The following is a 23,693-nucleotide window of genomic DNA, read 5'->3' on the forward strand; positions in this document are numbered from 1 at the left end:
CCTCCCCTGCAAAAAGAGAAAGACTGCAGCTACCTCCATTCACAAATTTGGGCGGATTAACCAGCGACAAATACGTAGAGAGGGATCTCGTTTTCACGTCATACTTCTAACATCTTTAAGCCAGTGACAACGTGTTTTAAGATGCAAATACAATAAATGCACATTTCACAGCCTAGTCTATGTGAGTGATAAAATCAGGATATAGGTTGGATGTTCTGTGCTCCACAGGTGGGGAACTGAGACAAAACTGGACTCATTAGCCAACATTTATTGTATATTATGCTGTGGCTTTAATCATATTCAAACTTTTTAAATACACTTGATCCCGCTTATTCTATAAACTGCTTTTAGGTTTACACATCTTTTTGAAATGGGAATAACAGATATTTATCAATCGATGTACTATCCATGTTTCTATAAATATTCTTATGTAGCCTGCTTGTTTTGTTTTTATGGGCATCAATTCAACCCAGCAAGTGACTACGTGTCACACGAACTTGTTATTTATTTATTTATTTATTTATATATTTATTTATTTATTTATTTATTTGGCCGCTGGGTGTCGCTGTTCCTCATTAATTGTTCTAGTTGCCATGAGCTGCCACATGTGTCTGTCTCCCTCTTTATCTCAATGACCAGCTCCCTTAGTTTAAACAGATACTGTTCCGACAAGTATGTCCTTGTGTAGGTACCGTTGCAGTCATGATACATTGTTTTGGTGTGTCCAAACTTTTTCTGATATTGCTAGTCCTGTGTGATTGTCATTGTCCCAGCTACAGTTAAAAGCTGTAACCTCTAGTTTCTGTGTTCATGATTTCACAGCTGAGTGTGAGGATCTACTGAAAGCTCTCCCCCGCCTGGATCCAAAGGATTCGGCCACTTTCACTGTGGGGGTTGTAAGGCACAGCTCAGCCGATGTAAGCTGGGCAAGACACCAGGACCTGATGGCATCCCAGCAAGAGTACCTAAGTACTGTTCACAGGAGCCTTCACCCATCGTTCACTTAATTTTTACCCAAATCTACATGAAAATAACAATACCAACTATCTGGAAAACTGTCACTTTAATCCCAGTTCCCAAAATACCCCAGTCCACAGAACTCAACCACTACCGCCCTGTTGCCGTCACCCCCCATCACAATGAAATGCCCAGAGAAACTGCTGCTGAACATAATTCTACCCATCATCACGCCACAACTGGATCCCCTCCTGGTTGCTTGCAGGGCTATAAGGGGGGCACTAGGAATGTTGTAGTCTGTCTGATACATATCCTTCTTCAGCATCTGGACTCCCTGGACAGTTTTGTCAGAATACTTTTCATGGACTTCAGTTCTGCTTTTAATACAATCCAGAGATGCCTGATGATCCAGAAATTACACCAATCCCCCCCCCCAGATCTGATGTGTTTCATTCAGAACTTCCTTAGCAGTAGACTGCAAGTGGTACAGACAGACTCAACCACATCACCAGTACTCACCACAAACACTGGAGTTCCACATGACTGTGTGTTGAGTACTTTCCTGTACACGCTCTGCACCAGTGACTGTATCAGTCTTTCTCCCAGGACCATATGACACTGCCATCCTTGCTCTCCTTACAGATAGCTACTCTGATCTGAAATATCACAACACCATCAGATACTGCAATCAGTGGTGTGCCAGTAATCACCTTCACCCCAAAACCAAGGCACTGATGATCAGCCCCCCAACCCCAGCACCCCATTATCATCAACAACCAATCAATAGAAACTGTCCAGCTTTAAATATCTGGGAGTATCATTGGACAAGAAACTCAACATTGATCAGCACATTACAGACATTCAAAAACTCTCTCTCACACACACACAAACATCCCACAAACATCCACCACTTCCTTTGTCAGTGTATAATTTTTTTTCAGCACTGTCTCTGTTTGTCTGTACTCCATGGTGTTTTGGAATAGCAATCAGCAAACCTCCTTCAGCCCCTGTCTCTTCATGAACCAAAGAATCCCTTTGCTCTAAGGCAGGGGTCTGCAAATGTGGCCTGGGGTCAATTTTTTCTGACCAGCTGAATGGTGTGCAAAAACTATATATATATATATATATATGTGTGTGTGTGTGTGTGTGTGTGTGTGTGTGTGTGTGTGTGTGTGTGTGTGTGTGTGTGTGTGTGTAGTCTGGGCCTGGCAATCGATGCCCAGATCTACCACACCAGGCAGGACCCCACAGCAGGGTGCAAGATACTGGCAGGCAATAAATGGAACGCAATAACCAAGTAGCAGAGTGTACTAAAACATCTGTGCAGAATGCAGCACACGCAATGTGATTTTACAAGCATGAAACTGATTGCACTGGTTAATTTAGCCTCTATAGTTAGCACCTCTGAAAGGCAGGTGCAAACTGGCACAACTTTACGCACAAATGGCTACAGCTATCATTGGGAGGAGAAGGCAAAGACGCCACGAAAGACGACGGAGGGAGCGCATCTTTGCCGCTCGTGTAAATATCTTTGGAATTCCAGCGGAAAAGATTATTGAAACATATAGCTGCGTTACTGTGTTGAATGCTGTTACGCAGGATGGGCTGTTGCTGCTGTGCTCCGGGTCTGCTGGCATTCAGAGCCCTCACCACTGCCTGTACGCCATCTTCCATCCCTCTCTTAAAGGCATTAATAACTGTCGTCAGCCCAGATACAGCACTGCCCAGCTGCTGAGTGTGCGCTGCAATGCGCCCTCAGCGCACAGGGCGCACATATGTGCCTAATGAAATATCACAGGAGGCACGTTTATGTGATCTTGGAAAGTTTTAATTCATCTAAAATTTATTGTTTTGTCACATACCTTGCTCTGCAATCAGCTCTAGTGCGTCATATCACGTATACCAGTAATACAGTGCTCACAGGAAGCTGCACGAGTTGCTAAATATTGGTCAGAGGCATCACCTGTGCCAGCCCCCCGCATGTCTCTTGCCGAGGTTCTATTTTAAGCCATTGGTTTACCTGTGTTGTAGAAAAATTACCAAGAGTCTGGAATGAGTAAAAGTAATGAGAAGTTTATTACAGGAGAAGTATAAAATACAGCTACACTATCTTGTTGACACCGGAAGCCGACAAGAGGACTCTGCCTTGCTGCATTTTCGGAATCAGTTTTATTCAACCTGATTCTAGCTGAAGGCCAGTCTCTAAACTGATAAAAAGGAGAAGGGAGACTAGAAGGCGCCGCTCTCCTATACTGTCTCGCCCAAACAGACTGCTATTTTCTAAACCACTGTTAGCAGCTGCCAATCAATCTCAACTTTTCCCCATATCACGAGTTTGGAAGAAAAGTGGTCAGCCTGACCTCAACCCAACAGGAGAATAATAACTTCAATGTTCTATATAAGGAAAACACACATTGTGAAATGTAATTGAGGGTAATAAATGAATAAATGTATTATATGAATAAAAGAATGATTACACTTGTGATTATTATGTGAGTAAATATGACTGATTACCATATGCATTAAAATTACTTCCACACCTGTCACCTGTTCTTAGTATCATCAAGTGTTTTGTTTTTGCCAATTGCATTTACTGTTTAACAAAAATTCTTCCACGCTGAATCCTTTCTGGTGACGTTTAGATTTCTTTGCTGGAGCTCAACAATATTTTTATTTGATTGGTCCACAAATATCTGTATCTCCATCAGGTGGAAATTTTATTTATTGCTCTGCTTATAAACCCTCCATGGCAACACAACAAGGCATGCTAAATCCTCATTTGAATAGTGCTGTTTGCTCCTGTTATCAGTTGCACCAACATTAGTTGATCAACTGCAAATCATTAAAAAAAACACTTGCAGTCTATTTCCGTGCGCAAACAATTTTGCGTTCTTTTTCAGGAACATTAGTAAACCAGGCCCTATGACTTTGTTAATTATGTTCAATATTTCCCTATCTAAATCCTATCAAATTTAAGATATATCAAATTTTCTTACTCATCGTATGTTGCTAAAAAAAAAAGGAATACTTCTAAAATAGGTTTTAGAGAATATATCTAATTAATAATAAAAAGTCAGAAACTGCTACATTTAAAACACACTTTAAACAGCAGAACCACTGAGCTGTTGCAAACCAGCTAGACAATAACAAAGTTTGGTTGTGGGGCGTTAGCTGGGTGGAAACATGTATGACAAAAAAGGGAAAGCACAAAGCTACCACAAGCCCTTGTTTTCTGCAATCTACATAAAGTATTCAAAGAAATGACCAAGGTTAAGAAGGCTGAAACACAACCTCCATTGAATTAGATTAACAAGAGGGTTAGCAATGAAATGCTTGATGATGCCTGATTATTTCAAGTTTTTTTGGGCAAATTAAATGGTGGTGAAACAATGAAACAGATAGATGGACATGTGGCTGTTCGATTGAATGACATAAGGCACCACTTCAGGATTTTATTAGTATGGGCTGATTAGGTCTTCCTCACCTCAAACATGGCTCTGTCGTTTGCAGAGGGGTAAATATGAATTTATAGGAGATGGTCTCAGTAGCCAACTTCTCGAAAACTGATTAGCTAATTAGCTGCTATTAATCAGTGCTGTGCAGAGCAGAGTTCATTGAGACTTTTCCCCCTCTGTTGCCCCGATCCTGTCTTTTCAGAAAATAGAGGAATCCCTGCATCTCATTCCAGTGTCATGAATCAAGGATCTTGTACACTCACCATATGCTCTGTAAATGTTGAGTTTCTTTATCACAACCAGTTTCATCCCTGGTTGACTTCTAAAGAGACTGTTTCAGCTTCATGAGAGGTCTTATTGGGAGTTTATTTATTCACTCTGCTTTTGCTCATTGCTTCTCCATGTGATGCCTTTTTGTAGTTAGCTCAAGCCAGAAGTCAACCTCATTGGGATCATTACAAAGTTTAGCAGATTAACTAAACAATTACTTGACAGAAGAATGAAATACAATATATTTTTAAAAACACCATAAAAATTAAAAACATTTAAAAGGTCTGGTGGAACAATCAGGAATTTGTGATGATTAGAAAACCACAAACTGTATGATAATGAAAAATATTACAGAAATGTAGACTTTTGTGTTTCAAAAGAGGAATAAAAATGCAAAATCAAACTGGATGCATATGGTCACAGGTGGACACAGACTAACATTTTAGCCTCTGTCTCCTTGTTGGACTCAACTGTGATGTTTTCATCTAAAGAAGCAACACAAGCATGATGTGCTGTCCATGTAGTCTTCAGTACATTTTGTGAGAAATGAGTTTTCATTCTTTAAATGTGCTTTGAATTTATTTTATTTTCATTTGTAGCAACCATATTAGGTAATTGAATTATTTTATACTGTTCTTGTTGGTGATTTATATTGTCTTCTGTAGTGGTTTATTGTTTGGGTGAGCTTCTTATTATTGTGATGAAGGGAATTGGGGAAAGTGATTAATAATGACTTACAGGCTTTTTCAGGTTTACCTTTTGTTTTATTATCTTTATTTACTAAAACTGATAAAATTCTGCTTGGATATCCCCTCTGATAGCCACTGTATCAGGAGCTACAACTGACCTTGTCTTTTTTACTGTTTGAAATCTTGATAGCATATATCATATCTCTGGGCATTTTAAATGCTTGCCCTCATCATTTTCCTATGTTTTCTTCACTGTCAAGCCTTGAGATAAGAGAATTTATCTTATAAATTGGAGTAAATGGTATAAAAATGGATAGACAGTGCTCCATCCCACGCATCCAAGCTTATCAGTTGGCAGAGGAGCCCCAAAATCCTCCTTACATCCTTACTTGAATGTGTCTTTCCCAAAACTATTATTCAAATTGAGAACAAACAAGTTGGTCAGGAAAAAATCTTTGTTATGAAGTTGTCTATTATCTCCTTGTTGGCTTATAACTGTGCACACATATCACTCTGAGAAATTAAAAACTCACTTTAGCTTTGAGAAGCATTCATGAATGAGATAGTTTTGAACTGACTGAAAGGGCAGTACGTTTTTTGTTTATTTGTTGTTGTTGTTTTTGTTTTTTTTAATTAATTGTAATCCTTATGAATATGCACACCATGTAAAATGGGTGTGGCATGGGACTATGCTCAGACTCAGCAAACATGCCTATGGCCACTGCTCCAGGGCCCATTCACAAATGTCATAACAGAGGCTGTGAATCCTGTGTGATAGGAATTTTCCAGTCGCACACCATTAACAGCCAATAAATCTGCTTCTGTTTTAAGACTGTGGCATGCATATCTATGAAAAAACAAAAATGAATACAGTTTTAAATTAATCTATAAAATATCCTAAAAATTTTGGAAACTTTTAAAGTGCCTGAAAATTTTCATTTTGTTTGTTTCCTGCACAATGTCACCTGCAGTTTGTCAGAAAAGTAACAAAATGCTTGCACATTTTTGTTCATGTCCAGTGACTGAAACAATGCAGTGTTGCTATATTTACACATTATGCACTGCATGAGATTACATAGTATTGTGCAACACAAAACTCCAAAAACAGAGTAAAATTCCAGAGATGTCAGAGTCACTGAAGAAGAAAGAGTCTTGGTGACCATGTGACTGTCAGGTATTTCATAAACTGACATCTTCACGTGTTCACATTCACGCTTAGCGAATCCTTATATTAAGCTAATTTAGTCTGCTAAGCTCAGTCTTTCATATCCATAAGAAGCATCTATCCTGTGTAATTTTTCACAATTGGCTAATCATGGACAACCGGCATGTCTCGAGGACTCTGTCCATTCTCTGTTCAGGGCTGGTGGGTTGAGTGTCATGCTGTTTTGTTAGTTTCAGAGAGATTAATCCTGACAACAGGGAGTTTGTCTTGTAGAGGTAGGACACTGAAAAAAAGACAAGGACACCATAACATTCATGATCACTTCATGCCATAAGCATCCATAGTCAGAGCCCACAACCTGCAAGCACTGGCTACAGAAAAGCTTATTGTTCTTGTAACAGTTTTCTGCACATTCTTGGAGGTTCAGCAGTTCCAGCATTTTGTTGACTGGTTGCCTGACATCAGTGTCAGAGTGAGCTTGTGTACACATGTAATTTTCTGGATTTTTAGTTGTCAGTAGTGAAAGACAACACACATGGATTTAACAGGTTTTGGCAGAAATGCTTCACTTTTGCATCACTCATGTAAGCATCTGTAATCTTCTCAGCCCTTTCAAATATTAGTGAGTAATGCTGAAATGTTAAATAGCCCTTTTATGCATTAGAGGGAATGTTACTCCTTCAAGTGATCATCATCAATCTACTCATCAAGTTTTAAGGCTCCTAGTGACCATTTTAGATTTTTTTTTTTTTCTTTAAAAAAATATATAATTTTTATCGCCATTCATTAAAACTTTTAATCAAATGTCTCCAGTGCCTGCTTTTTATGACACAGGTACCATGTGCTTGAAATATATAAACAGAAAGCGAGGACTCCTTCCTCCCTCCTTCTCACTTGTGCACAGAGGGCGTTCTCAGTCCATAGCACATGTTGCACAGGAAATTTCAAGTTTTGGGCAGACCTCACGCCCTTCTTGCTGGGCAAACAGGTAAAACCAGAGACACAGGAGAGCTTGTCTGATAGGAACCCAGCCTCTAAGCTACATCCCAGGAAGGGATAGGCAATGCCAAATGTCAGGGTGGATGGTGAATGTGTCATATCTAATTATACCTTTAACCTAATTCATTTGGGAGGAACATTTTTAGAGTAACATCATTACTTTTCATTTAGATCACAGCACACTCTTATAAATCTTTCACAGATTTGTTTTTTTCTTTTTTAAATTACCATGTGATTATTTATTCATCATAAATATTCACTCTTTAATATAAACCCCATCCCCTTCATCACCATTGATGACACAGTCCAATCACAAACAGGCTGAGTGAGTACATGAAGGTGGAGCTTGGCACTGAAACAGGGTGTGGTTCTGAAACTTGTAAGGTCTGTAGTAGTGACATGGGGTTTAAATTGAGTTGAATGAGCCGAGTCATCGCAGCAAATCTAGTCACTTTCACTCATAAGTTTTTTGCCTCCTCTCTTAAGATTTTTAAAAGTCTTACCAGCAGCACTCCACTTCTGTTGGATTTCTAATTAAACTACTTCACCTCTGAGGACAGCTGGAGGCTATCACTCGCACATTAGCTTTTTACCTGTTTTTCACCTGATCACTGACACACCCAATCTGCTGAATCCTCTGGATTGATTGCTGCCAACTCAGGCTGTGGCGCGGCTGCTTTTCTCCTCTTAATCAGGAGTGCTGAGACCTTTTACTCAGAAGGTGAGTTTCTAATTAGTTATGTCATTTGTTTTCATAGGAAGGATGTGTATAATTCCGATGCAGCCTGGTTATAGAGGTGTGTGTTTTTTTTTTTTTATTATTTCTTTTAGCTCAGCGTTAGAATGAGCTTGATCTGGATCAAGCTAACATCCCAGTGCATAGCTTAGTGCCTCAGTAGTTTTTTAGTGCTTGTCATTTGAGTCAACTTCTTTGCCTCACCTGTTTAACTTGCTTTGTTAGTCAGCACTGAGGGATGAGATATTTCACAACACATTTTAAAACCTCCACTGTTAAAAAATCAGCTTGGGTTTTATAAGAAGCTCATTGTACACACTCTATCGATTTGAAAGGTGGTAGCCAGGGTCACTGGGAGGGATGTTTGATGAGCCTGTGCAGCTGTCTCCTGTTTGTTTAGTCAGTGGGGAAGCAAGGGAACAGGTTGTTTTGTTGCCTGCCAGTCTCTCTGTCAGCTCCACTCCATCTCCTGCCTTTTAAAAACTTTTTATTTATTTTTTTTATGAAGGCAAGCCACCAACATGTTGCGAGAGGCTATCTCAAGTGTTGTAAAATTCCATGGTTATCTACAATCTAGAACTGGTGAGTTTCTTATTCACTCTCTCTCTAATGGATTTACAAGTTTTATTTTTTATGGTGTTTAAAAAAGTCTCTCTCTCTTTATATATATATATATATATATATATATATATATATATATATATATATATATATATATATATATATATATAAATAATGTGTGTATATGTATATTTAGAGTCTGGTCATCTAGGAGGAAAACTGTATAAAAATATATATCAGACTTGACAGTCTGAAATATCTCTTTTAAATAAAATGTTATGCTCCTCACGCTCTCTCAGACTGTACTGACATTTGACCTAGTGTGTGTATATGTTTGTGTAATCATTAAAGGCCATTGAAACAATCATTAGGGTGTGCTTGCATTTTCCAGATGCCAGAGTGAGAGACTACCCTCTGATGCAGAGCCCCATCCAAATGACCACCATCCTGTTGAGCTACATTGTGTTTTCATCATTTATTGGACCTCGCCTGATGGCAAACCGCAAACCATTTCTCCTCAACAGAGCCATGGTCATCTACAACCTTTGCATGGTCCTACTGAATGCCTACATTGTTTATGAGGTAAGAAACATGCAAGTTATTTGCTGACTCAAACCAAAGTGCTCGTGGGTTTGATTATACTTAAGGGGGGGGACATGACTGGCAAGTTAATGTTTATTAGCTCAAGAAGACAACTTACTGCTGGTCACTGTATCAGCTATGGCTCCAGCTAGCCTTATTACCCTTAAATTCTTTCAGAAATCAAGGTTATCAATGCTATTTCTCAGGACAGTTTCAATACGATAGCTCTTATTGTGTGTTCTATCCGTTTCTTCTTCTCAAGCCCTTGTTAAACTGGGAGGCAAGTTCTTTGCCTCACCTGTTTGACTTAAATTTATGTTTGTTTGTTTTTTTTAAACCTAGTTCATGATGTCTGGATGGGCTACCACCTACACATGGAGATGTGACCTCATTGATCGCACCAGCAGCCCACAGGCTCTTAGGGTAAGCTACTGTATTATCAAGGCAAGGCAAGGCAGTTTATTTGTATAGCACATTTCATGTACAGGACAATTCAAAGTGCTTTACATAAAACAAAGATATTACAGATATTTAGAATAGTAAAAGGCATCAACACATAATCAACACATAATCACAATAAAATAATACGTTGTTGCCCCTGAAGGAAACATTATCTCAGGACTAGTTTTGTAAATGGAGAAATTAAATTCATTGTCTTTTGATAACTGGTCATATATAATAATAAGTGACATTACAACCCTTTCAATTCCTGCAGATGATTCGAGTGGCTTGGATGTTTTATTTCTCAAAATTCATTGAACTTCTTGATACGGTAAGAACATTTTCTAATATTTTTATTTGACCTCGTGTGCAATTAATTGAATCATTAATAGAGACATAGCTTGTGTTGACTATAATATGTTGACCCCTTTTTTGTTAAAGGTATTCTTTGTGCTGAGAAAGAAGCAAAGTCAGATCACATTTCTCCATGTCTTTCATCACTCCTTCATGCCCTGGACATGGTGGTGGGGCGTCACCCTGACACCTGGTGAGCTTTACCCAGCAGACATATGCTTTTATACACATTTAAAAATGTATCCAAAGATGTAAAAGCAATTAAACAATAGTAAAAGTTTATAATGAAATGTATTTTCCCCTCAAGCTGGTGGAATGGGCTCCTTTCATGCTATGGTGAACGCAGGAGTGCATGTTATCATGTACTCCTACTACGGGCTCTCAGCTGCAGGACCTCGCTTCCAGAAGTATCTGTGGTGGAAGAAGTACATGACTGCCATCCAGCTTGTATGTTTTTGTTCTGTTTCTTGCAACAATTTCTTTATATTGAATGCAGTAGCATACCTAGTTTGACTGTTTCTGGGTTAATGTGGGATGTTTTTTTTTGTTTTTCCCCCTTCTTCTGCAGACACAGTTTGTTTTGGTCTCCGTTCACATCAGCCAGTACTACTTCATGGACAAGTGTGACTATCAAGTCCCCTTATGGATCCACCTGATTTGGATGTACGGTGTCTTATTCTTCCTCCTCTTCTCCCACTTTTGGGTCCAGGCCTACATGAAGGGAAACCGGTTTCCTCTCAAAGACCATAAGTCAAAACAAAATGGCTCAACCAGTGAATCTGTTGCTGTGGTAGCAAATGGTAAACACCATGAAAATGGATACACTCATGAAAATACAAATGGCAAAATCATCTTGGGCAAAGTGAAGAAAGTCTAACTTTATGGCTCCAGAAATGAGCATAGACAGTTTGTTAATATTTCCACGTTGAATGTGCCACTCATCATTCATGTTTAGTAGCATATTTGACTAGCAGAGAGCTCAATATGCTGCTTCTAAACTACAGAATTTGTATGCAAGTCTAGTCTTCTGTTTAATATTGACGCCAAGGGGATATGAATGGCATATTTTTTTGCCAGTGATCTCTGCTTGCGACACTATATAATGTTCCATAAACCGTTAACTGTGATGAACACTATATGAACTGGTGCTCATTTTCACTGATAGTATTCTTCTGAACGGGTTTAACCTGCAGCACTGTTTGGCTTTTATAGCCTTCATTGCTTGGCAGTATGGCACTGTTTCCACTGAGGACTAGTACATGTAAATAGTAGCTATGAAGTTAATTTTACCCACCCAAGAAGAGAGTAAGGAAAAAAAAAGTCTTCATTGTACATGTCTTTTTTTTTTTTTTTTTTTATTTATCTTTGAAAATAAAACATTTAAAGGTCTGTGTCATTTGGAAATTAGTGGTGTGAGCAGCATGTTACACCTGTTTTGAGAATTGTGGAAATGTTATACTGTATATTACAGTAATATTTGTGGCAATACTGTTAGAAACACTGCCATACTTTTTTCAAGATTTGTGACGGTTTCTCATTAATTTAATAAAGTTTAACAGACTAAAATACCTGTGCAGATGGCTGTTGTAACAAGAAGCATTGGAAAATCCAGTGTTAACTGGATTGTTATAGTTCAATGAATGTAAGTGGCAAGTTTAAGCTACCCAGTGGGATTTGTTTTAATGCCCCTTTATTTCTAACCAGCTGTAGTCAGTGCTACTCTTGCAGCTCCAGTCTGTAAGCTTGTGTTCAGAGCCATCTAGTGGCAGTGCACATTAGTGCACAATGACACATTGGATGCAAATTACTGGTTTTGACACCAGTAAAGTACATGATTAAACAGATTGTCAAATGAACTTCAGTGGTTTTGGTTCTACAATCTTTTATCCATTATAAATACCCAAGATTGCACAAGCCATTTCCTATTCTGTTCATATTTTAAACAATCTACATCTGTTTTATAGCTACATGTTATGAAATTAAGAAAACTGGGGAGCTGTGGTAAAGAAATTTTATTTAAAACCCAGTAGCTACAGGCTATAAATTAATATCCAAAATTGTTAAAGAAAAAAAAGAAAAAAAAAAAAACAAAACACGAACTTACCAAAACATCTTAGCAGATCTCTAAAAACAGCTACTAAAAACATTTTACAATCACCAACAGGAGCAATAACTGGGTGGTAACCTTTATTGTGGATTGATTGTATCTGCAGACTTTAGTCAGCATGAAACTTAAAAAAAAAAAAAAAGAAAAACAAGGTGTAAAACAATGCAAATTATCTGATAGACTGATGAATTACACTGCTAGTTGATTTGACCATCCTCTCTTTAGCCTTCTTAACAGGATCCATTTCAAAGCTCTTCCACAGACGAATGGTTTCATCTCCGGCAACGGTCGCAACAGTAGAGTTGTCTGGGCTCAGGATCAAACTGAGAACTCTGTCCTCGTGTCCTAAAATAGTAATTTAAAAAAAAATAAATACACACACACACCACAAGTCAATAACAGTACTTTTCAAGTCAGCAGGTTTCCCCCTGAAGTTAGCTTCCATTGTCACCTGGTATTAAACTACATCATGGTCTAGTCACAACCACTCGGCATTTGAACAAGCCTCCAGCCACCATTTGTGAAAACTCTGCTGTTTCATACACAAACTTGTTTGAATTTTTATTTATATTAAATCCTGAATGAGTCCTTAAAAAAAAAAAAAAAAAAAAAAAAAAAACAATACCAATTCACTTCCCAGTGCATCAAATTTAAAGCTCTGGATCTTGTCTACTTTCACTCCTTAATCCAGAGCTACACTCCCTCAACAGTTACGCTCTGCCAGCAAAAGACGTCTAGTGCCCTTAACACAACGTGGCGCCAAATCAGTAGACTCTTTTCTTCTGTTGTTCCTCGGTGGTGGAACATCTACCCAACTCTGAGTCCTTATCCACTTTTAAGAGCAAGCTAAAGACTCCGCTGTTTAAGGAGCATTTCTGCACTTTGCTTAATTCTTAATGAGTTAGAAAGATTTGTCCAGCTCTTTGGCTCAACTCAGCACTTATGCCTAAGATGATATTGTGTGATGAAATTGTGATCTCATAATTAAACAAAAATGACTATTGTAGGGAGGGAAAGGGGAAAGCTCCACCTTTAACACTACACGACTCACAGCAGTCTGACTACCACTTAATTATGATGTCCCCTCATGTTTGATCACCAAGTTGCTTCAGAGAAAAGCGTGTGCTAAATGACTGTAGAATAGTGCATACTTTGCATGGGCAGTTAGGTATAACTGTGTGCAAGTTATACTGATTTGATGCTAAAAATGGATTCAAATGTCAAAGGTGATTATCTTATGCAGTCTTGTATGACCTCACAGACAGCCATAAATGACCAAATTATCATAATGGGTAAAAGTACTCTGAAGAATTTGGAAAAAATAAAGAGACTTAGTCCCATTGATTACTTACCATTAAGCTCTGCAACTTTGGTCAGAGAGGGGTACTTCCAGATGACAACATTGTTGTGGGCATATCCATGGGCAGACACCAGCTCCTTATAGTTGGGTGCAAATACTAGTGATGAAATCTGAAAAGCAGGGGAATGATTTAGCAAGAGTGTTGTCATCAAGTTTTGTTCTTTTCCTCCCACCAGTTAAGATAAACATTAAAATTGAGCAGCTCTGAGGTGTATATAGTTACCTGTGACTGAGTGTCAAGTGAACTGATGCAAGCGCCACTGTTTACATTCCAGATGCGGATGTGGCGATCACTGGTGCCTCCTCCAGACGCAAGGATATTTGACTGCCACGGACACCAGGCTAAAGCCTTGAACAACAAATAAGAAATTAAGTTCTAAACTTCAGTTGCTCAAAAAGCTTCAGTCCGCTGAAGAATCTCACCTTGACCGCTCCCTGATGTTCGCTCCAGCAGCGGACCAACTGGCTGTCATTGCTGGCACTACCTTCCTGTACACGAGGCCATAAACACACCATGTTGTCGTTCCCTCCGCTAGCCAGGTATCTCCCATCAGGGGACCACTTAAGGCCACACACTTCTTGTGAGTGAGCAGTAAGTGTAGAGATGTGATGGTCTGCTACCCTCACATCATGGTGATGGATGTGTCCTGATCTGGAGCCACTGAAGGGTGGAAAGAAAAAGCTTAAAATGCAGTTTCAAAGGTTGGTTTCACTTTTTGCGTCAGAGATCAACTGTACCTGGAAAGAATATGGTCATTCCAACTCAGACTACCAATTCTAGTTGTGTGGCTAGCCATGCTGCGCAAGCGCTTCTGATTTTCCACATCCCACAACTAAGGAAACAAGAACAATTGCATTACAAAATAATAATTTCAGTGCCCCATTTCCTCATGAATTAAGGTGCCACACTTACCTGAACTTTGTAGTCACTGGTACCAACAGCCAGATAGCTTCCATCCTTTGTCCAGGACAGTGAGCAGATAAAGTCCTCCTCACGCTCCATCTTCATGAGGAGAATGATATCTCCTTGAGTGGCATCCCACAGGTACACACTGTTGTGAAGTGCCACAGCAAGAACATTTCGGCTGCTCCAGTCAAGCAGATTTAAATCTATGGAAGACATTTTTTTTCCCCCATTTAAAGACTAGAAAAATTTTAAACTTTGAGTGAATTGTTGTAAATGCAAGATGTGATATGACAGGTTTACATTGGGTCAGAGTGAATTGACAAGCTTACAGAAATCATTTCGAAGATCAGGGGCGTCCAAGATTCTGTCAGGAGTGGAAGAAATGTATCTGGTCTTTTTCAGAGAGGCAGGGGTTGTACCCTGACTGTAGAGGACTTTCAAGTTGTTTTGATAACCTGAATAGACAGACGGAGACAAAAAAGAGAGGGAAAAAGCATAAACTGGGGCAAGAGGATAATAATAATAATAATAATAATAATAATAATAATAATAATAATAATAATAAACACTTTCTGTACAGCATTGTGTTAATGAGTAAATACACATTACCTTCTGGAGCATTCAGTGGCTTCCCTCCAAGGTGGAGAATCTTTGCGTCTTCAATGTTATATCCATTTAGTGATACTGACCAAGCTTTTTGGCTTTCCTTAAAATAGATCATTACAAATTCTATCATCATCCATAATTTCCATCGGGGTTGGTGATTAAATGTACCAAATAACTTACCGATTGCCCTGGTGTGTTTAAGTCAACTGGTTCATTCTCCTTTGCAAGCAGAAAATTAGCCACATCCATTTGTTTGCTGTTTCTAGTAGGAATAAAGCGATCGCCACCCATCTTCAATGGCGTTTTCTTATTTTTGCCTGTGATACAAATAAATGGTTAAATGGTTAGGATTTACACTAGTGACGTTTGGTAGTTTTGTTTAGTGTTCATCACATGCACAAGTGAACGCACATTACCTGGTGTTTTATTTGGCGTTTTTAATGAATTCAGCGAAACATTAGTTGATTTTCCAGGCGACAAACCGCTCAGGGCGGATGTGTTGGATGAGCTAGCCTTTCTTTGCCACCTTGCCATAGGAGCGTTTGTGATTGGCATGTCCAGCTTCAAAATATTGTGGATGTCGTTCTCAAACCCAAACTGTGCCATCTTATCCACGTTTCAACAGACCTGGGTATGAAGGAGGAGAAATCACTTTGATTTAACACATCATTTTTTATATACGTTTTGTTTGATAGCAAAGCGGCCCATGCTAATGCTAACATTTAAACATAACATTTAAGCGTCAGTAGTAATGGCTGCGATTGAGCTGGAAGAAAACAGCGTAAAACGAAAAGAGTGTTTGACTTTATCATAAATTCTTTGTCAATATGTAGGCAAATTTACGCATTTGGTTGAAAACCTCTTCTTAAACATAACTGACGGTGCCCAATTAAAACAAGTAAGTCAGGCATTAGCTTATGCGAAAGTCGACAAAAACGCAATCGCTGCTGAGCCGAAAACCGAGTAGGAAAAAACTATTAAAATTAAATTTACATCAAGTATAAACCTTGAGCACCGACATCAACGATGAGCTTACCTCTTGTAGACAACGTGGAAACACGGCAGGCTTACCTACGTGTCTCGAGTCTTTCTCTCAAAATTTGAATTTCGTGAGTGATGACGCAACACGGTTTAAATGCCTAACAGCGCTTCTACTATTGGTTCGTTCAAGCAGCAGCCGTTAGCGCCTAGCATTGTTGTGGTAACGTTTACAAATGCATAAAGCTGATTGGCAGATGTCACTTCCTGTGACTGTAGGTTGCAAATCCGATCCAATTCTCCTAATATCTATCGCCACCTGTGGGTTTTATCATGTAGTGATTTGAAAGTAATAAATACAATTAAATGAAAAATATCTACACACAACTTACATCTGGCAACATTTTAACATCTGATGCTCATTTCTTACTTTTTATAAGTAGTGTGCAAATAAAACAGACACATTTGTAAGCACTGAAAGGTTAAAATGCAGATTACTGAAAATACCAAACACAAATGTAACTCTTCATACAGTCTGTGTCAACTCATTCAAACCATACAGCACTTTATGTTTGTATTCTTATGCAATCACAGCACTGGTAACCATTCTCTGTAGGAAAGCATAAAATTGTGACTGATAGCACACTTAAAAACACTAAGAACTGGGAGGTTACATAAATTATTGACTTTTATAGTTGAAGTTTAAATAATGTTTTTACATAAGTTACAAATTTATCAAAGAATGACTAAATTTTAAAAGGCAGTTAGTTGATAAGTAATTGACTCCAGATTTTAAAGTCAGTTCACTCCAAGGAGTTTAAAAACATAAAAATAAATGAAAACGTGTTTCCAGAAAAATGAAAATGTTTAGTGCATTTTTAATCAATTAACCTTTATTTTTCTTACACCAGTCCAGATGTTCTCTTCTCACTGCTTACAGAGAAAGTAAAGATGCTCAAGTACAATTTAATCTAAATAAATACATATACATGCCAGCAGTTTTCAATCTTTCAAAGAAAAATCCAAGCTTCCTATTTTCGTCTGCTTGGCATCAAATGTAAATCAGGAGACATTTTCACTAAAATTTTATTCAGTCATCTATGAAATCCTTTCTTTCACACTATAAAACCTTTAAACAAAAGAGGGGACACAATTATACGATCAGTTCAGAACGTGTTAAGTCTAATTCAGTTTGGAATTAAACTGGTTTAAAATCTGTGCCACAACATAAGAAATATGTTTCCTAAATTTTTGGTTTGCAAAATACAGCTTGAGACAAAATGGACAGAAAAAAAAGCCAATATGAAACATGTTTGAATAACTTTTTTAATTAAATATTGATATTTATAAAACATAAAGAACACTCAGTTCATACAGCAAGATAATTTAATGACAATGTATGAATCAGAGCACTGAAACGATTTGGTTCCATTAATAGCTTAGCCATAACATGCAGTGAAGATATTTACTTTTCGAGGTATTAAAATGTGTGTGTGCAAAAAGCAGCTTGCAGTTGGTATGTGTACAGTCTTGTAAAAATATGCAGTGGCAAACATTTTGACGTCTGCAGATTTTTTTGTTTGCATCTCTCTACATGCAAGCAGAACATGCATTTTTCTGGAAAACCCCTACTAGGGGGAAGATTTTTCCTGACTGACTGTAATCTGTATGTGTACAGGAAAACATGTTTTTGGCTTGCAATGATAGATAAGGTGCCATCTCTTTTCTTTGTTTTCATTGGTAAACATAACCAAATTAGCACTGGTGCTAACCTTGCTTTATACTTTTTAAGTCAACTATAGTAAGAAACTGAGGTGTCAGAACACATTATGGAGTATGCTGCCAGATAAAACAACACAGACCTTGACCCTAGTACCACCATTTTTGGACCAGTGGTAACTCAAATGGGACACATTTGATTCTGATTTGGTTTTTGCTGAATGTGCCAGGCTGTTGCATTTGACATCAGGAAACTGTTTGGGGATTGCCTACCAAATAAATATGTATGCACACTGTGTCTGCGTTTCCATGCACCGAGCTTTTCAAAAACACTTGTGTTTGTGTGCACATAACCTTAATTACACTTCTGACAAAATAGTGTCTGGACACGAGGAGCATGGGGTTGTTTTTCAGCTGACACTATGAATCACAAGGTGCGGTAACCACTTCGGTTTTTATCTACAGTCATATCTGTCATATCCCTGGGATAATGGATAATCGAGCCAAGGACACCTGCAAGAAAAAAAAAATAAATATTTGTTACATTATCATATACATTACAGAATAACCCAAATATACATAGGTAATCAAACTTCAAACATATCACACAACTGGATTATTACTTTAATTCCAAACAAGTCTTCCTATATTTTTTTTAATAAGTTGACCTGACAACTATAGTGATAAGGTGAGATCACATTGTTCATGCAATGTCACAGGATGAGAGCACACTGACAAAAATCACATGACTGACCCATAATCACCATAAAAATATAGAACATATTCATTCGCAGGGTCTGTGGTTTAGAGTTCTTTTAATAGTTTACTTTTTAATCAATCTTCTGAGAATGTCAGCTGAGAAATGTTCAGAGACTAACAGAAGAGTTGTTGTTTATCTTACCTCCAGCAAGAAGTGAACCTAAACAAAGTGGAAAAGAGAAAACTCATGACCAAGCTTTACATTTCCATGAAGTATGAGGCACCAAAATCATGTGATGGGGCATGTTTTTAAATAATACCAAGTTATGCTACATCTTGTGAGCCAATAGTATCATTAAACTTTAAAGCAGAGGTCATGATTATAATCCCCCACTGTTAGCTGGAATACATTACTCAGTTAAAATCTGCAGAAAAATAAGAAATAAATAGATAATTTAATTATATCATGAGTGCAGCCATTGAACTGTGATAAAAAAAAATTGTACTACATAAATTAAGTAAGCAATAATAAAGACAAAACTTATTTTCTTACCCTCTTTTATTGACAGAAGTATGCTGACAATAATTAGTAAAATAAATGCCACCACTCCCAAGATTGGGATCAGAATCTGAGGGAGAGAAACTCCTGGAACTAGACAGAAAGAAAAACATGTGAGATAAACTGTAAACAAAACAGGTCCCTTTAAAACATGCAAGTACAGCTTGTAGATGTACACTATTGCAATCACAGGGTAAGTTTGATTAACTTATAACTCATTGGCTTGGAAAAAAAAAGACAGAATAATATACCCGAACGTTCTTCAGAAAGCTGGAGTTCTTTCATAAGTTGGAAGCATCCCTCTTGCAGATGGATTCTCTCAGTCCTTGTGTGTTGCACTTCCTTGTCCAGAAGAGCTTTGAGGGCTAGTGCTTGGGGCACACGTACCGCCCATGTGTCATTGTGATCCAGAGTCAGATACTCCTCATCGTCATTAAACATACGGTCAGCCCAGTGCAGCTGACCCCCCTCCAGTATGCATTCCCGAGAGCGAAGAATGGTGTGCCCCCCTATTTTATTAAATAATTAAATGGCAGTGAACTTAGATCCAACTTTTACATGCATAATTATTAATAGAACATGGTCATTGTCTTACTCAGAGCTGAAATCTGGTCGATGTCAATAGGTGACAGAATTGTATCAGCTGACATAGACTTGATAAGATCTTTCACCTCCTGTCTTGAGCTTGTGAGTGGGACTCCATTTAAAAGAACCTGTTCAGAAACATGCTGAGCACCAATCACGCTCATTTTCTGGATCTGAATGATGATCACATCTAAAAGGAGACAGAAAAGAAGAAGAAGGCGTAGAACCGAAAACAAAAATGAAAGTGCTCTATTGTCATAGCTACCTGTCTTTGTCCTGCATTTAATTTAGTTTTCAATTTTAGATTAAAAAAAAGGAAAAGCACAAGCTTTTACTTTTGTTTTTAACAAAACAAAACAAAAAATAACAAAAGCTTGCCATAAAAATGACGCTGATGCAAGATGCATATGTTTTCATAAATTGAAAAAAATAGTGAAATGAAACAAATAGAATATTAAACTAATCGTTTTGCTGCTGTAAATCACGATGCACCCCGAGGCAGACTCAATGTTTTTTCTCCAAAGGTTTGTTGACATGTTCTGGCAGATGCGTCTCTATATGGTTTCTTTTGTAGCTACATTTACACTGTTTGTAGGGTGGATTAGCTGCAACACCCATAATTTAAAGTCGAAAAAACATCTTTAATTTATCATTAATGAGTTGATGTCAACAAATACCAATTATTTAAAACAAGATTTTTCCCCCCCAATAGTGTTCTATAGTTATTCCTACAAAAAGTTGGAGATTATAGTCAGATACCGGCAAGTGAAATAGTGTAAACGATTGGCTCACATTTAAAATCATTTATTTCGGTTGTGTTGAAAGCCAACGTCCATGAAACCTTACACATTTTCTTCGTGTTAATTGCTTTAACAAGAAATGTAACCCAAGAGTGTCTTACCTACAGGGAGAGACGCAGAAAGCAAAAAATGACAAAAAATCTGCACAAAAATGCCGTAGAACCAGTGGAAATACATTTTCTTGCTTCTTTTTCTTGCCTTTCCCTCTGGTTTCAATTCCAGAGAGCTGAAGTATCAAAGAAAGAGAATCGCTCCGATGTTATAAGTTTATATTCTATTTCGCCATTTAAATCGTGATCGAATTAAAAGTCCTGCACATCACCTGAGTCTGAGAATACTTGACAGCGACGGACCGATGACAAAAAGAGACAGTTTCACTTCGTCTAAACATCCACTCACGTGACGCGGCGCGTTATCCTCGCTCACGTACAAGGTATTTAAAGGAGGGCTACAGGAAATGTATCCCCTTATACAGCGCTCGACATAACAGAAAAAGAACAGCTTATTGTTTGAGGGTTGTTGTTGAGTCATTGAGCTTTTGCTAAGTTTCACGTAGCTTACCACGTAGCACCATACTTTTCTGTACGTCCTTCAGTAAAATTACGTACTGTACGTTAAATGTTCATTTGAAAGAAACACTGAACAATCGCAGCACTGAAGGCTACACGCTTATTTCCCTACAAAAATCACGGTTTTCATTATTATTAAACCATGGTAGTGCATTTCTGTCGTGGCGTCGATTACACAAACACTGTAAAGAACTAACACAACTGAAGTTCATAACCAGCTTGTGTCAAAACAATGAGAAAACACCTCAAAATCCTGACTAATAATCCTGACAAAGCATCTCCAAATTGAGATACTTTCTCAGAAATATGAGAAGTTAGAACTTTTAAATGTCATTAAAATTTTCAAATAGGGCCCTTTGAATCAAAAGAACTATATATATATATATATATATATAAAATTATAGTTAATTAAAAGAATGTAGTGTTCCAGAGGGTGATGACTGCTGGCTCTTCAGTACCTCTCTGTCTTGCGTTGAACTTGGCGAAGCCTTGAACACACTCTGTTGTGTCCTTGCTGTGTTGTGTAGCAGATGTTAAGAATTATAAGATCCATTGTTTTCAGCAGCTTGTGCAGCACTCTTCTCTGGGCAATCAGCTCCAGCAGCTCCAGAGTTATCACTAGCACAGAACCAGTCTTCTTGATCAGTTTGTTAAGTTTCTTTAAGTCTCTGGTTCTGATGCTGCTGCCCCAACAGATGGCTGCAAAGCTGATTGCACTTTCCACAACAGACTTAGAGAAAAATGCTACATCTTTATGTAGACATTGAATGATCTTAGCTTCCGTAAGAAGTACAGTTTACTTTGTCACTTCTTGTAAATCGCCTCTGTGTTGCATTTGTCTAGCTGAACTTATAAAGGTACTTGTATTCCACTTCCACCTCTTCTCCCAGGATGCAGACAGCGCTTTGTTTACTCCTGTTCTTGCAGAAGTCATCAATCATCTCTTTTGTTTTGTTTGAGTTCAAGATGTGTTGATTAGTACCAAATCATCTCCCAAACTGACCAACCAGTTCTCTGCATTCAGTTTCTTCTCCATCATCTTGTCCATGATTCTCCCCATAACTGCAGTCATAGAAGTATTTCTGCGGATGGCATACAGATAAAAATGCTTTGCTTTTATTCATTCATTCATTCATTCATTCATTCATTCATTCATTCATTCATTCATTTTTTAATGTGACCTTGTATTTCAAAATGCCAAGAAAGTCTAGATTTTGACATCCTAAATCAAAATTTTAAAATAGCAAAAGTATGAGTGAGTCTTGGTACACTGAGCCATAAACTTAAGATAAAGTATATAAGATCTCAAAATTGTGGGATAGTGCCTCTAAATTTTGACCCATTATGTCAAGATTCTGAGTTGCTTGTGATTTTGAGATGCAAAGGTTTTTGTACATTGACCATTCACAGCAACCCTTTCTTTCTTGTGTCTATTTTTCCATTTAACAATGAAATATTAATTGTATATATTCCCATTCTGTGGACTATATTTTAGCTGTGCTCTTGGTCCCACACAAAACAACATTCCGTTTTTTGTTGGTAAACTATCAGAAGAGTTAATTAGTAAATGTGGCTGTTGTATGGCCAGTCAATGATTGTGTGCTGGTTACCCTCTTAAAATATTTAACTCATGGCTGAGTTAGACAAGAAATTGAGTCCAGTCTGGACACAGTCTGCTTGTTATTCAGATAACAAGGACCATTTTGCTAATCTTTCTCCCATAAGTGAATGATAGGCCAAGTATGACTTACACTGCTTGTCCCTTTTTAATCACATCTGATGCTTAAATAACAAAAATAACTTTTAGTTATTTGAAATATGACACATAGAGATGTACTGTATGTGTGTGTGTCATATTTCTGTATCTTAATGATACTGTGTGACAAAAAGTCAGTAGTAAGTTTGATAGTGACGTGGATCTAACTGAAAGGACTGTGAGATTTCTAAATGTTGCTATTTTGTGATAGCATGTCCACAAAAACAATATTTAGGATTTAAATAAGCCTAAATATGTTTTAGTGTTTGATGGAACAACAGTAGAGGTAAAGGAGAGGAGGCAACCACATCACAGACACAGAGGGGCCAGGGCAATATAATGGAATGAATAGTAAAGTGTTTGTGTAGAACTACAGAGAAGGTGTGGATGTTTTATATATATATATATATATAATTATTATTATTATTATTATTATTATTATTTCAAAGCTCCAATGGCAACATATCTTCCAATAGTAAATAATCTTTTAAAGGATTCCTTTATTCAGGTGGTATCTGGTGGATCACCCCTAAAATCTAAGTGCATTCTCTTTATTGCATTTCTTAGATTTCCTAAAAATTTTATCAAAATCCATCCATAACTTTTTGAGTTATATTGCTAACAGACAGACAAACCAACGCTGCCAAATACACGATCTCCCTCTTGGTGGATGTAATATCTATGGCATCAACCATCCAATTCATGCTTACAGACAACTTAAGATTACCATTTATGTTGATTGTAGCATGCATACATGAACACACACAGACTTGCAAGTCATGCATGCAGACTCCACACGGAAAGCCCGTATTTATGTGAGGAGACAATGATTTCTTGTT

General features: G+C 37.8%; 3 protein-coding genes across 3 annotated transcripts; 1 reads left to right on the forward strand and 2 right to left on the reverse strand.

The window, feature by feature from the left end:
- Window positions 1–7,908: 7,908 nt before the first annotated feature.
- On the forward strand, window positions 7,909–12,029 carry elovl1a (ELOVL fatty acid elongase 1a). The gene is made up of 8 exons (XM_041991303.1): window positions 7,909–8,256; window positions 8,780–8,853; window positions 9,224–9,414; window positions 9,757–9,837; window positions 10,130–10,186; window positions 10,297–10,402; window positions 10,517–10,656; window positions 10,778–12,029. The coding sequence occupies exons 2-8, from the start codon at window positions 8,793–8,795 to the stop codon at window positions 11,084–11,086; spliced, it is 945 nt and encodes a 314-aa protein (XP_041847237.1). The 5' UTR covers window positions 7,909–8,256; window positions 8,780–8,792; the 3' UTR covers window positions 11,087–12,029.
- A 350-nt stretch (window positions 12,030–12,379) lies between these two features.
- Window positions 12,380–16,341, reverse strand: cdc20 (cell division cycle 20 homolog). The gene is made up of 11 exons (XM_041991398.1): window positions 16,226–16,341; window positions 15,606–15,816; window positions 15,370–15,506; window positions 15,193–15,289; window positions 14,913–15,038; window positions 14,590–14,786; window positions 14,415–14,509; window positions 14,100–14,337; window positions 13,900–14,025; window positions 13,669–13,786; window positions 12,380–12,661 (listed from the first exon to the last, which is right to left on the reverse strand). Exons 2-11 carry the CDS (start codon window positions 15,793–15,795, stop codon window positions 12,486–12,488), a joined length of 1,500 nt encoding a protein of 499 aa, XP_041847332.1. The 5' UTR covers window positions 15,796–15,816; window positions 16,226–16,341; the 3' UTR covers window positions 12,380–12,485.
- Window positions 16,342–17,061: 720 nt separating this feature from the next.
- LOC121643874 lies at window positions 17,062–20,986 on the reverse strand. Its single transcript, XM_041991463.1, has 7 exons — window positions 20,852–20,986; window positions 20,631–20,755; window positions 19,740–19,919; window positions 19,396–19,653; window positions 19,139–19,237; window positions 18,788–18,805; window positions 17,062–18,399 (listed from the first exon to the last, which is right to left on the reverse strand). The coding sequence occupies exons 2-7, from the start codon at window positions 20,704–20,706 to the stop codon at window positions 18,314–18,316; spliced, it is 717 nt and encodes a 238-aa protein (XP_041847397.1). The 5' UTR covers window positions 20,707–20,755; window positions 20,852–20,986; the 3' UTR covers window positions 17,062–18,313.
- Between the last annotated feature and the right edge of the window lie 2,707 nt (window positions 20,987–23,693).

The sequence above is a fragment of the Melanotaenia boesemani genome, chromosome 8 (genome assembly GCF_017639745.1).
Source record: "Melanotaenia boesemani isolate fMelBoe1 chromosome 8, fMelBoe1.pri, whole genome shotgun sequence".
Taxonomy (NCBI): Eukaryota; Metazoa; Chordata; class Actinopteri; order Atheriniformes; family Melanotaeniidae; genus Melanotaenia; species Melanotaenia boesemani.

Bases quoted from the DNA above. Each gene is read 5' to 3' on its own strand.
- elovl1a (XM_041991303.1), top strand. From the start codon at position 8,793: ATGTTGCGAGAGGCTATCTCAAGTGTTGTAAAATTCCATGGTTATCTA. The intron at 9,838-10,129 runs GTAAGCTACTGT...CAATTCCTGCAG, and splicing joins GCAGCCCACAGGCTCTTAGG to ATGATTCGAGTGGCTTGGAT. The intron at 10,403-10,516 runs GTGAGCTTTACC...TTTCCCCTCAAG, and splicing joins GGGCGTCACCCTGACACCTG to CTGGTGGAATGGGCTCCTTT.
- LOC121643874 (XM_041991463.1), bottom strand. From the start codon at position 20,706: ATGTATTTCCACTGGTTCTACGGCATTTTTGTGCAGATTTTTTGTCAT. The intron at 19,920-20,630 runs GTAAGACACTCT...GTCTCCTTTTAG, and splicing joins TTCTGCGTCTCTCCCTGTAG to ATGTGATCATCATTCAGATC. The intron at 19,654-19,739 runs GTAAGACAATGA...TTAATAAAATAG, and splicing joins CGACCAGATTTCAGCTCTGA to GGGGGCACACCATTCTTCGC.
- cdc20 (XM_041991398.1), bottom strand. From the start codon at position 15,795: ATGGCACAGTTTGGGTTTGAGAACGACATCCACAATATTTTGAAGCTG. The intron at 15,507-15,605 runs GTAATGTGCGTT...TTTGTATCACAG, and splicing joins AACGCCAAATAAAACACCAG to GCAAAAATAAGAAAACGCCA. The intron at 14,338-14,414 runs GTACAGTTGATC...TCCACCCTTCAG, and splicing joins AATGACCATATTCTTTCCAG to TGGCTCCAGATCAGGACACA.